The 11,700-nt window shown below is 35.3% G+C and overlaps 1 protein-coding gene across 1 annotated transcript; it reads right to left on the reverse strand.

The window, feature by feature from the left end:
• Nucleotides 1-1,031: 1,031 nt before the first annotated feature.
• Nucleotides 1,032-11,239, reverse strand: LOC144979539 (abasic site processing protein HMCES-like). Its single transcript, XM_078926251.1, has 8 exons — nucleotides 10,947-11,239; nucleotides 9,089-9,226; nucleotides 7,773-7,997; nucleotides 6,774-7,281; nucleotides 5,302-5,382; nucleotides 4,942-5,007; nucleotides 4,218-4,330; nucleotides 1,032-2,999 (listed from the first exon to the last, which is right to left on the reverse strand). The coding sequence occupies exons 1-8, from the start codon at nucleotides 11,003-11,005 to the stop codon at nucleotides 2,888-2,890; spliced, it is 1,302 nt and encodes a 433-aa protein (XP_078782377.1). The 5' UTR covers nucleotides 11,006-11,239; the 3' UTR covers nucleotides 1,032-2,887.
• Nucleotides 11,240-11,700: the final 461 nt, after the last annotated feature.

An 11,700-nucleotide genomic window follows, 5' to 3' on the forward strand; every position in this document is an offset into this window, starting at 1 on the left:
CCACTTCTTGAGATCGCCGATTCGTTCACCACCATCGCCAAATAATTTTGACCAGCAGTTAAGCTTAATAGCCAATATTCTCATCACAAACATATAACATAGAAACGATTGAGACATTGAGTATGCTCCGGTGTATGGGGTGAATTTTTAATTCAGAAAAGTGAGTGGAGCAGGCACTTATGTTGGTAACAACAAGATATGAAGTGAGTAGAAAAGTGCCAGAAGACAATAGAGAATAAAAAATTTTTTTAAGCTTAACTGCTGGTCAAAATTATTTGGCGATGGTGGTGAACGAATCGGCGATCTCAAGAAGTGGGTGAGAGAGGGATCTAGAAATGACTTTGGGTTTGAAACGAATATTTTTGTGTTCGTGGATAGCTCACACGGTAGAGCCACGCTCTCACCTGCCAGGCGGAGTTGTCGTACCAATAAGGTCGCAGGTTCAAACCCCACCACCGCTGCGAAAAAAATTTTTATTCTCTATTGTCTTCTGGCACTTTTCTACTCACTTCATATCTTATATATAGGGAGCGATTTATTGAAACAATAGTTATTTCCAGCCAACGAATTTTTGAAACATTATTTTAAAAAGCTTAAATTAAAGTCTTGTTTTTAGGAGTGTTAAGAAATTTTAATCTGTGTCCAGCGAGAACAGTACTTGCTGGATTCTCGCAGGCTGAATTCCAGTACTCTGGAACTGAGTGACCGAATATAACATAAGCATCAGCTTTCGCCATGTTCTGGTTTTTTGGCTTCTCTAAATGGTGTGCTAGAATCCATCGAGTACTGTAGTTGACAATTTTAAAATCAGTGAATAATTTTTTAAACGGGCGTTGAAATGGTCAACAAAATAATGATGATTGAAGAACTTTCAGTGAATTGTGAAAATACATTTGCCACAACACTTATGGTTTATATATTACATTATATATATATACATATATATATATATATATATATATATATATATATATATATATATATATATATATATATATATATATATATATATATATATGTTTATATTGGGGGGGGGGGGGGGGGAGGATGGATTTGCAGATAATAACTGAAGAATTGAGAAAAAAAGTATAGAATTTGTATAAATATCAAGCTACTCGACAAAATAAAAATGATTTGACTAACACTAACACTTATGGGTGATGGAGAAAATGCACTTCCTTCAACACTTGTGGTAAACTATGCCATTTGGAGGTAAACAATTTATTTGTATTCAGCTAGAGAGGTTGTCCAGCAGAGCACATCAATTCGATTCATTTTTGACAAATTGAAAGCATTTTCACAATGATATTTTGAAAGAAAAGGCTTCCATTTGTCATAAATTGCTTGAACTAATTAAGTCTGATGTGTACTATCATGTCAGCTGCTCGGGAAAATTGAGCAATTAAAACAATACATTTATATATAACTTGTATAGTGTAAGCAACATCAACTTTGTCAACAAAATAATAATGATTGAAAAACACTTTTGGTGAAATTAGAGAATGTCAACACTACTTTGCTAGTAGCTTCAGCACTTTGATTTAACATATAGGGATGAGAGTGAGAGAAGAAACAGCAAAAATTACAAGATCTTGTTGTGGCTTATTATTTTTATAAAAATGTAATGTGTAAGATCTTTTACCTTCATTAAATTCACAGGCCTTATCAAATAAACCTCAAATTTGTTTTCTTCGTTGGGATTTCAATAATGGACAAACATTAGGGATAAAACCAAGAATTAATATCCTCCTTTGTAATTTCTTAAATTGCCAAAAAAAAAAATATGGAGATTCACATGCAAGTCATTATGATACAGCATTACATTATAATGTAATTTTTTAAAAACCAAAAACATTATTCCACTTACACATACACACACACACACACACACACACACACACAAATATGTCTCAAAACATATTAAGCACAATAACAAAAACAATGTAACCATCATTAATATCATCACCGTAAAATTCAGTTACAGCAGTAAAATTCAGTCTTTAATGCAACACTTAGAAACATCTGCTTCTAATGAATGTCACTTAGAAACGTCTGCTTCTAATGAATGTCACTTAGAAACATCTGCTTCTAATGAATGTCACTAATACGAATTAGCGAAGCCTCAATCTGGGCTTTCAAAACATGCCTTTGCCTTGTTTGTTTTTAAGGGTTTTACGGCGCTTGCAACACATTAAGGTTATATCAGCGCCAGTAAAAAGGAAGAAAATGGGATAGTAAAAAGTTCTAGAATTACAATTAAAGCACCCAAGAAAAAGTAAGACATAGGGGAACTGGGAACAAATAGGGATCAGATGTAGATTCCAAGTGCATACCACCAATGCACCTAGTTTGAGATCACCTATAAGTCTCATCCAGACACAAGCACAAAATCCAACAAAGAGGAATACACTCAAATGCCTACATTATACATTAAAATAACAATAATACATTACAGAGAGATGATTTACAAGGAAAAAAATATCATCTCCCAAAACAATAACTATGCATTTGACTGTTTCCCTCCCATCTAGGACTCCGGCCAGGGCCAGGACAAAACCAAGTAATCTCATGCCAAGACAAAGACAGAAAGCAAGTTGGAAAACATATATAAGGGGATAGAAGACACAGTATGTACCCCCCTGCCCACTATGGGAGGTCAGGATCCCCACCCAGATGCCTTTGCCTTCAACATGGGATATAACATAGGACATAAACATAAAAATATATATTGGTTGGAGAAAAAGATAAAGGGAGTAAATTTGACTCATAGATAAGGGAACAACATAAAACAAACGACGTCTCGGCCTTTGGCCTTTTTTAAGTAAACACGAAATATATCTATTGACTCATTTAGGCACCTCTGGTTTTTGGTATATATTGGTTCCATCTAAATCTTGGCCTTTTTACCAGGTGCTGTACCTGTAGTTGAGGAGGCCTGACCTCTTTTCAGCCAATTCATCATCATTTGGCCACTCCCAGACAGTTTCTGCTTTTCTTCACTGTTGAGAGGGAGAAGAAGAAAAAAATTAATATTTATTTCACTTGAGGTTAGGTCTATAAAATTTCAATTTTGAAGACAAACCACGAGGCTTTTAAAATTCTGAAAACATCTGCCTTTAAAATATTATGATGAAAATAATGGGACTACTTCTTTTATACAATATCCTTTACTGCTATTCTTTCATACATAAGTTTAAGGAAGGGCTGCTAAGTCCAGAAAGTCAGAATGAGGGACGGAATACACACACACACTCAAATACACACTGCCAAAATTAAATGGGGACATTAGCCCACAGTACACAATAATACTACAAATTGGATGTAGTTTAAAATATCTCGGTTATTGACCCAAGTAGTGGGTGCATCATATAATAATACCTTGGTCATTGACCTCCTAAATTACAATATTATTTGAAATCAACTACATACATACACTTTGAAGAGACTAATCTAGACACACAAAATGTGTATTGATTGACCATAGAGGATGATATCACACGTCATATTCTCCTAATACTAACAACTATCAACAACTCGGCTGAAATGGGGGCCATGAGGTTGTGATGTGGGACACTTGGTCAATACTGCTAAGGGGTTATGGGCCATGCAGAGTACTTTTAAGAAAATGAGCTGGCCTGATCGAGCCACCATCATGGTCTTATTAAGAGAAGATCTGAAAACAATTTGTATTGTAGGTCCAGAAAAGATTAATTTTCGTTGAGAGTCATAATTTTTTGTGAAGAAAATGCAGACTTTATGTTCATTGTCTGTAGTAGGTCTGTAGATATTGAAACAGGTTGCTCTCTGATACCACAAAACAAATCAATAACACTAAGAATTTTAATATTGAGAATTTTAAAACTATTAGCCACAAAGAAAATGGCTATGTGGTCTATTGGTATGACACGCGCTTTCGGATCGGAACGGTCCTAGGTTCAAGCCTTGCATAGTTGAGTCCTTGGAAAAGACTCCTTACTCACATTCTCTCTCCGTACTCAGGTGTAAAATGAGTACTTTGCCGTCAACAGCGTTGTCTCTGTTGAAAAACTGTAATATCATCTAATCGGCATCATGTCTTGTTCTACATGATACGTGTTGCTGTTGGTCAGGGACCCTTTGTAAAGCGCTTTGAGCATGTTTAGTGGATATTGCGCTATATAAAAGCTCAATTTTTGTGGTTTGTTGGGAGTTTTTATTTTATTTTTATAAACGCTAACCTGAGATCAACCGGTTTTAAACAGTCCTGAGATTGGTAGTGCGAGTTGTTGACATTTTTAGACACAGGGTGACTGGTTAGACATTCAGATTTTGGCTGGATCAAACTGCTGGCCTGAAGGTAAATGAAATAAATAAATGAATGAATGAACATTGATATTATAAGTGTCAACTTTCAACTGGCCATAGGCACATTACGGACACAAGGTCTATGTGTTGATATAATATGAGGGGAAAATTTACAAACAAATAACACATTATACTTTTCAATATCACTCAGTATTGTAAAATTTGTCTTAAAATAATTATTGAAAACTCGTGTATAATCAAGATCTAAAGATAAATTTTTGTAAAGAGTTGCTACCATGAAGATCTATAATTTTCTTTGTTGCATCCAATACTCCAAATCTTTCCAAAATTTAGAACACAGTCAAAGCAGTTGTCCACTTATTACCAAAAATTGAAACAAATAAAATTGACGTTTCCAATCCTAACTTGCGTGAACAAATGAAATGAATATCTAGAGAAGTTTTCTGTCTTGACACAAATTCAATTTTCAACAGGTTACAATGTTTTTGTTTGGTTTGTTTTGTTTTTTACCTGTTACACCTTGATTTCTCAATAATATCTTTTTAAAAAATTTCTTTCATTAGAATACATTAAAAATAATCCAAAGTAGACAAGATTTGAGAATTATTTTGGTCCGTAATTCTCAATTTTTCCTACCTGAGTCAATGGTATTGTTGAAAAGTCTAGCCAGTCACAAATTTCTTGGTCTGTAGTTAATACAGCCTGCAAAATAACATAGGTATTGAGCATTTTAAAATAAAGGGTGTTTTTTTTTTTATAACTACCTGATAAAGAATAGAAATAGCTTAAAAACTTGAAACGATAGAAACATCTAGTTTTTTGCATATTTTATGCAAAAATTGGAAGAAAAATAAAAAAATATGTAAAAGCATAAGTTTTATCTTTTTTAATATTTGCATCAATTTAAAAAAAAATATTATTGATATTTGGAAATAAATCATTGACTACACAAAGCTACTCTTTAAATGAAAACTGTACAAAGAAGACATAACTTACTGGCATCCTATGATGACACCAAGACATATCGCTGGAGGCAGCCACAGTGATGATACTGTAGGAATACAGTGGGGCGGATGCCTAGGATGAAAAGTTATACGCAACTAATTCAAATACAGAAAACAACCATAAATTATCTGCTATTTGAGTAGTCAACAAAGAAAAAACATTTTTTTTAAATAATATATTTCCCTTTATCCGTCTTACTTGCGTGGAATGCACCATATCTAAAAAAAAATAATCCCATTTCCCACACAAAAGAATTAATATATATTCATAGTGGTTGTCAAAAACTACCTCAGTCCGTTTTTTTCCCATTTTGAGATATTGAGGATTATATCCCCTAAGATTTCTCATTCCATCTATTATTTTACCATATTTAAATTTCAAATTCAAACAAATCTAAAAGAAATTCTTGTGCCATTTGATGCTTCAAATAAACTTTAAATTTCAATTTATCTCATGGATAGAAAATCTCAAAAAGTAGAAAAATCGACTTAACGAGTTTTGGAAAATCAGTCTTCTATATATATATATATATATATATATATATATATATATATATATATATATATATATATATATATATATATATATATATATATATATATATATATATTGATCAAGAAAGGGAAGGAGAGAGATAGAGAAAGGAGAGAAAGAGAGAGAGAGAGAGAGAGAGAGAGAGAGAGAGAGAGAGAGAGAGAGAGAGAGAGAGAGAGAGAGAGAGAGAGAGAGAGAGAGAGAGAGAGAGAGAGAGAGAAAGAGAGAGAGTGAGGGGGGACTCAAATGAGTATTGTCCCTACAGATCATTTCAATATGGCCCATCAATCGCAGCCATTATCATTATATTTCATGACCATTACCGGTCTGGTGAAAATATACACGATGCATGAGAGACAATCTCTTTTTATTGTAACTGATAATCATGTACGATCCCTTGACTGTAGTTACTCATTCACAATTGAATTGACAAGGGTGAGGAGTGAATAATGCAGGGGCCAGAATTATTATCATCACGGTCACCTATGCTAAAATGATCAGGTTGCCCGATGTGAGATGATATCAACTCGGACAAACTTACATATAGTACTTGCTGGATTTTAGCATGCTCATCCGGGGAGAAGCCAAAAACACATAAGGTTGACAGTAAGGAATGCCAGTGACTTCTGTCTTCTACCAGCTTCTGGACCTCACCCTAGGTCCAACCGATGGATATCATTTCTCTATCCACCTATCCTCTCCAAGGTTCCAGTGGTCTTCCCCTAATGTGATTACCCTGCAGGGTCCATCTGAGCGCTGTTTTTGGGATTGCTCCCTCCATCATCCGACAAACTCATGGGAGGTAACAACGTATTGTATAGATAAAATTCTGTCACCCAGCCCCAGGGTGCTGGAATTTGACAAATTTACAATCCACCAAGTACTGTACATATACTTGTATATAAAAGTTAACAATAGTATTTACTTACATGAGGTGGCTGCCACACATCGTAAACTGCTGCACAAGTCAACAATTTGTGACCAGACCAAGATTCTGTGTTTTCTTCTTCAGCAATAGAATCAGCTTCTTGAGTTGGACCACCGGATTTGTTTTCATTCTTAAAATGTGGACTGTTATCACAACTACTACTACTACTGCTACTATTACTACTACTACTATTACATTCCTGCTTCATTGTAGAAATCTTGATATTGAAAATATCCTTGCTATCATTTTCTCCATGAGAGTTCTGTGAGATTTTTCTTCCTTTGTTGTATTCTGTCAATGGCTCCATTTTTACTTCTGTTTTAGTTTGATCAAGTCTTTTGACGTCCTTATGAGAAAGAGAACTTGTTAATTCTGCAGTATTCTCTGATTTAAATTGTAAATTTTCGTCCTTCCTGTGGACACTCTTATTTTCCATCTGTAAATCTCTGGGAGTGAACTGGAAAAAGTAAGGCTGCTTTCCTGATGACGTGGTCTTCCATTCGTAAAATCTGCAAGATATGCGTTTAACAGAAAAATTCAATATCTGCTCTAACTAAGTCGAGTGGCACAGCATCACACAGAGAAAGAGAAAGACTCCTGCTTCATGTACACAGACAGGCAAAATTAGTTTTAATATTTAAGTTTCAGTATTTAAAAAAAAAAAGATCAAAAAACCCCAAGATAATCGAGATGTTTTCCTTGCACAGAAGTTTGTCCTGCATTTTTGAAAACTATAAAATTGTTCAATACTATTATACATAATAATCAAATTTTAACAAATTACTAAGTTTCTCAATACCAGTCTTGTGCACTTTTCATGTTATAAGCATTGTGTTCTTAAGCAGGTACTTTCAGCTAAGCTCTTCCACACATAAAAAAAAAAATTAACAAGATAGAGTAATTTAGGACGAATGGCATTGGTTTCAGAATGTTGGCCCATCTAAATTCTCACTTTTCTTATCAAGTCATATCTAAAAACATAAATAATTAAATTCCTCACCCGTCCATGATGGCTACACAACGATGCCCTTGCTGCAAAGGAATTTTGAATGTGGCCTTATCCAGCATGCTTTCCCCTCTGCAGTTGGATGTCTTGAAGGAGACTTTACTGGGACTGTCCTTGTGCCATCTGGGAACCAAGCCCCATTTCATGGGCATTATGACATGGTCCACCTCTGACTGGCTTGCAACATCCTTGAAGTGCTTACTGGACACTAAAACTGGTCTGAATTTTTAAAAATTTTTAAAAATAGGGCAGTCATAATAAACATTTCCCAACATTTGGCATTTTTCAAAGATTCTAAATAGGTGTTTGCCTTATTCCAATATATTTATGTCGCAAATAAAAATATCAAGTGTCAACAACATTTTATAAACTTTAGATTCTTATCACTTACATTATTCTCCACATAATTTTTAAAATAATAAAACTATATTACAACCGAGTGCTAAGAATGAGATGTTTTTGTTTTTTTAAAGTCATTATGAATACTCAGTCATGTCAATAAGTTAATAATTAGAACTACATAAATGTCAAATACCAACACACGAGTAATCACTAAGAAAAATGTATCAAATATAATATGGCCTAAAGGCCTTTACATATTATTTACTTGGAACTTGAATTTGAACATGATGGGATAGTCAAGATGGCATCAATGATGTTGATATGAGCATAAATGTGAATAAAAATTTAAAAATAATAATAATAATAAAATTCCCTTTATTCATCCCATAGGGGAAATTTGTTTCTAGAGTCTATTCCAAGGGAAGACTGGTATCACCTAGGCATCAGCCGTAGTTTAGCGTCGCAAATTGAGGTAAGGCGAGGTGACTTGCTAAAGGCCATACAGCAAGCAGCGGGTGATTGAACTCAGTACCTGTTGGGTATGAAGCAAACACCGTACCACCAAGCCATGCTAATAACGAAATGAATTAGATGATAACAATTGAGAAAATATTCACAGGTATGAAACTTGGGTCAAATTTATATGTTCTCAGGAGGACAGTGGATGTCGTTTCTTAATGTAGTAAAAAACCAAAATTTCCGACCATACGTCTTTTTTACCTAAAAATCACTTTCAAGCAACTGTTCCACCTTGACATAATACCGTTTTGAGGCAGTAGGTCACACCTATCTTTGAAAATAAAACATGTTTGATATTATAAAATAAATATGAAATTTAGGCAAATAGAAGTTAAGTGCCATGAATAAAGTGTATACAAATTTGGATCTGAATGCAAATATTATTTCAGTAATAGGTAATCAATATTTTAAAATAGAACAATTTAAAAAAATTAAATAAAATATCTTACGAGAATGACCCTGGTGCCATATTGTAAGAGGTCTTATACTGCTGTCCACCTGGTGCATCTTTCCATAAAGGACGTCTACGCTTTCCCTTTGTTCTTTGATAACAACAAGCTTTCACTACATCTTCAGGGGCTAAAGTGCTGGGGAAAGATTTAGCATGAAATATAATTTACTTTTCTCCTGGCATACTCTTGTCATTGAGGTTGGAGAAAGACTGAATTTATATTTAAAGAATTGACTCAATTCAATTAAAGCGTGAGTCATTGTGCGGCCATGTGGTCTTGTGGTATGACACTCCCCTTTGGACTGGAAGATCCAGGGTTCAAGCCTTGCTCATCACATAATTTAGTCCTTGGAAAAGACTTTACTCACATTCTCCTACCGTACTCAGGTGTAAAATGAGTACCTGGCTGTTAACAGCATTGTCTCTGTCTGAAAAAATTGTAATATAACCCAAGAGGTATATCTATCATTCTATATGTTATATGTTGCTGTTGGTACACACATTTTGTAAAGTGCTTTGAGCAGTTAGCGGATATTGCACTATATAAAAAAGCCTAAAGTTTTTGTTTTTTTTACAAGTCATTCAGTATGAACTGGAATCAATTGGAATACAAGTAGGAAAATAATCCTTCAGACCCAGTGGGCCCAATGAGCTGGAGTTCATCCCTGCCTCAAGTCTCTATAGGGAATGAGATTAGCGGAAGAGTAGTGTCCCTTGGTTGGACGTCACCCATAGTCTGTGACGTCACCGGCGGAAAAGTTATTAGAGAGAGAACGTCATGTTGGTTGTGCGCATGCGTCTCTCGTCCTTTTGTCAAAGCCCGACCTATACTGCCTTTTAAATAAAACGCTCAATGCCCAAAGTCATATTATTCTCCTTTCTTTGCACTTTTTCGCGGCCGCAAATGGCAAAATATAAAATGTAGAGATATGTCATTCATGTATCTTTTGCAACACGCTCATGGCAAATCAAATAAATCTTCCAATCATTACACAAAGACACTCTTTTTTCTATGCGAGGGCAAATTGATTGTCAACGTTAACAATTGCGACTACAATTGTAATCTCCCAAAGACCACGAATATTTAGATCTAGAGGTATGTTTTGTTTTTTAAGGAGCTTGCAACACATTTCGGTCATATCAGCGCCAGTAAAAATGGAGAAATTGGATAGCAAAAAGTTCTAGAATTGCAATTACAAAGTACTCAAGAAAAAGTAAGACAAAGGGGAATAATAGATCACCACTTTTACCGCTTTTGAAGGTAATCTTCGGGAGTTCTAAAACGTGACTTGCTCGCTCACTCGCCCTCCTACTGACTAACAACTGACAACTGAGAACGAGCAGCTTCCCCACCCCCCACCCTACCACGCTTCACTTTCGAGCCAGCTTCCACTTTCGACACTTCCTGTGATTGCGCACGCGCATTGTGGGAGGAGTCCGAATTGCCGCAGGAAGCAATTCAGACTTGGGTCCGAATTGCCACTTTGAAACCTAAAATAATAGAATAACCCTAATAGTAAAAAACAAACACTCCAGGGCCTTTACTAAAACCTATAACGGGCCCCTTATAACTATAACTAACCCGACCTCCAGCTAGACCTAATAGAAAAACAAACAAAAACAAACCCTATGACTTATGACTAGAAACTATGACTGCCTTACTTGTTGCACATCTTGATATTGACAAATTGAATAAAAATAAACGATCAACGGTGAAAATACTAGGTAATTGAGAGAAATGCTAGACCGAGGAGCTTACGGAATTTCTCTGGGTTGTTTTTTTAATTCACATCGACAATTATGCTGCGTGTCTGTTAATTAGGTTCAATAAATTAGACAAGAAGGTGAGAACTAACCAAGCTGTTCTGCCGCACATGAAGAAGACAACCAAACAATGTATTGCACCCAGTCCCATTTCGCTATCGACTACAACTACAGCCACAGCAATAAACTCCAAATCAGAATTGACCTGTACTACTCAATCTTCTGGTAACTCTACACATTAGTTATCTCGGTCCAATAAAATCTGATAAACTAAGCATCAGATCGGCGCACAGAACTTTCTAGCAGTCTTTCTAGATAGTATCTACTTTCTACTTTCTCGAAGTTTTTCTAGCAGACACCAACCCGCGGGCCTGTTTTGTACGTTTTACTTCCAGGTGAAGGGAAGTGTTTCAATGTGATTAAATTGTTAAGAATCAGTGATGCAATGCAGGATTGTCAGGTAGTTTTTCGGGCATTAAGAACAAAGTATTTAAAAAGTAAATCATTCAGCCAAATTTGTTTCTTTCAAGACTGCATAACATTTTATGTTGGAGGAAAGAGATACCCCAATCCTTTTAATTCGTATCTTTCACTTCGCTTGTAAAGCGCTTTGAGCACATTTAGTGGATATTGCGATATATAAAAAGCTCAATTAAATGGGGGGGGAAAGCTCAATAAGTGGTGTCATGACATCAACTGCGTAGTAGATAAGAGCGAACACAATGAGATACAAGAAATAATTATCTTTGAATCCCAGGTTCGATTGTGTCCTTGGTACGTAGCAATAAGGATATCATTTTGGTTCGAGCCCCGCGTTGCCTCTTCAGCTCCACCAGATTTTTAACA

This window comes from Berghia stephanieae, chromosome 9, assembly GCF_034508935.2.
Source record: "Berghia stephanieae isolate SIO BIC M18660-M18661 chromosome 9, UCSD_Bste_1.3, whole genome shotgun sequence".
In the NCBI taxonomy this organism is placed as follows: domain Eukaryota; kingdom Metazoa; phylum Mollusca; class Gastropoda; order Nudibranchia; family Aeolidiidae; genus Berghia; species Berghia stephanieae.

What these genes read in the sequence shown, in the direction of transcription:
- LOC144979539 (XM_078926251.1), bottom strand. Translation starts at nt 11,005, where the DNA reads ATGGGACTGGGTGCAATACATTGTTTGGTTGTCTTCTTCATGTGCGGC. An exon ending in ATGTGCGGCAGAACAGCTTG is followed by an intron (nt 9,227 to 10,946) that starts GTTAGTTCTCAC and finishes ATCTTTCCCCAG; the next exon opens with CACTTTAGCCCCTGAAGATG. An exon ending in GGTGTCATCATAGGATGCCA is followed by an intron (nt 5,008 to 5,301) that starts GTAAGTTATGTC and finishes GTTATTTTGCAG; the next exon opens with GCTGTATTAACTACAGACCA.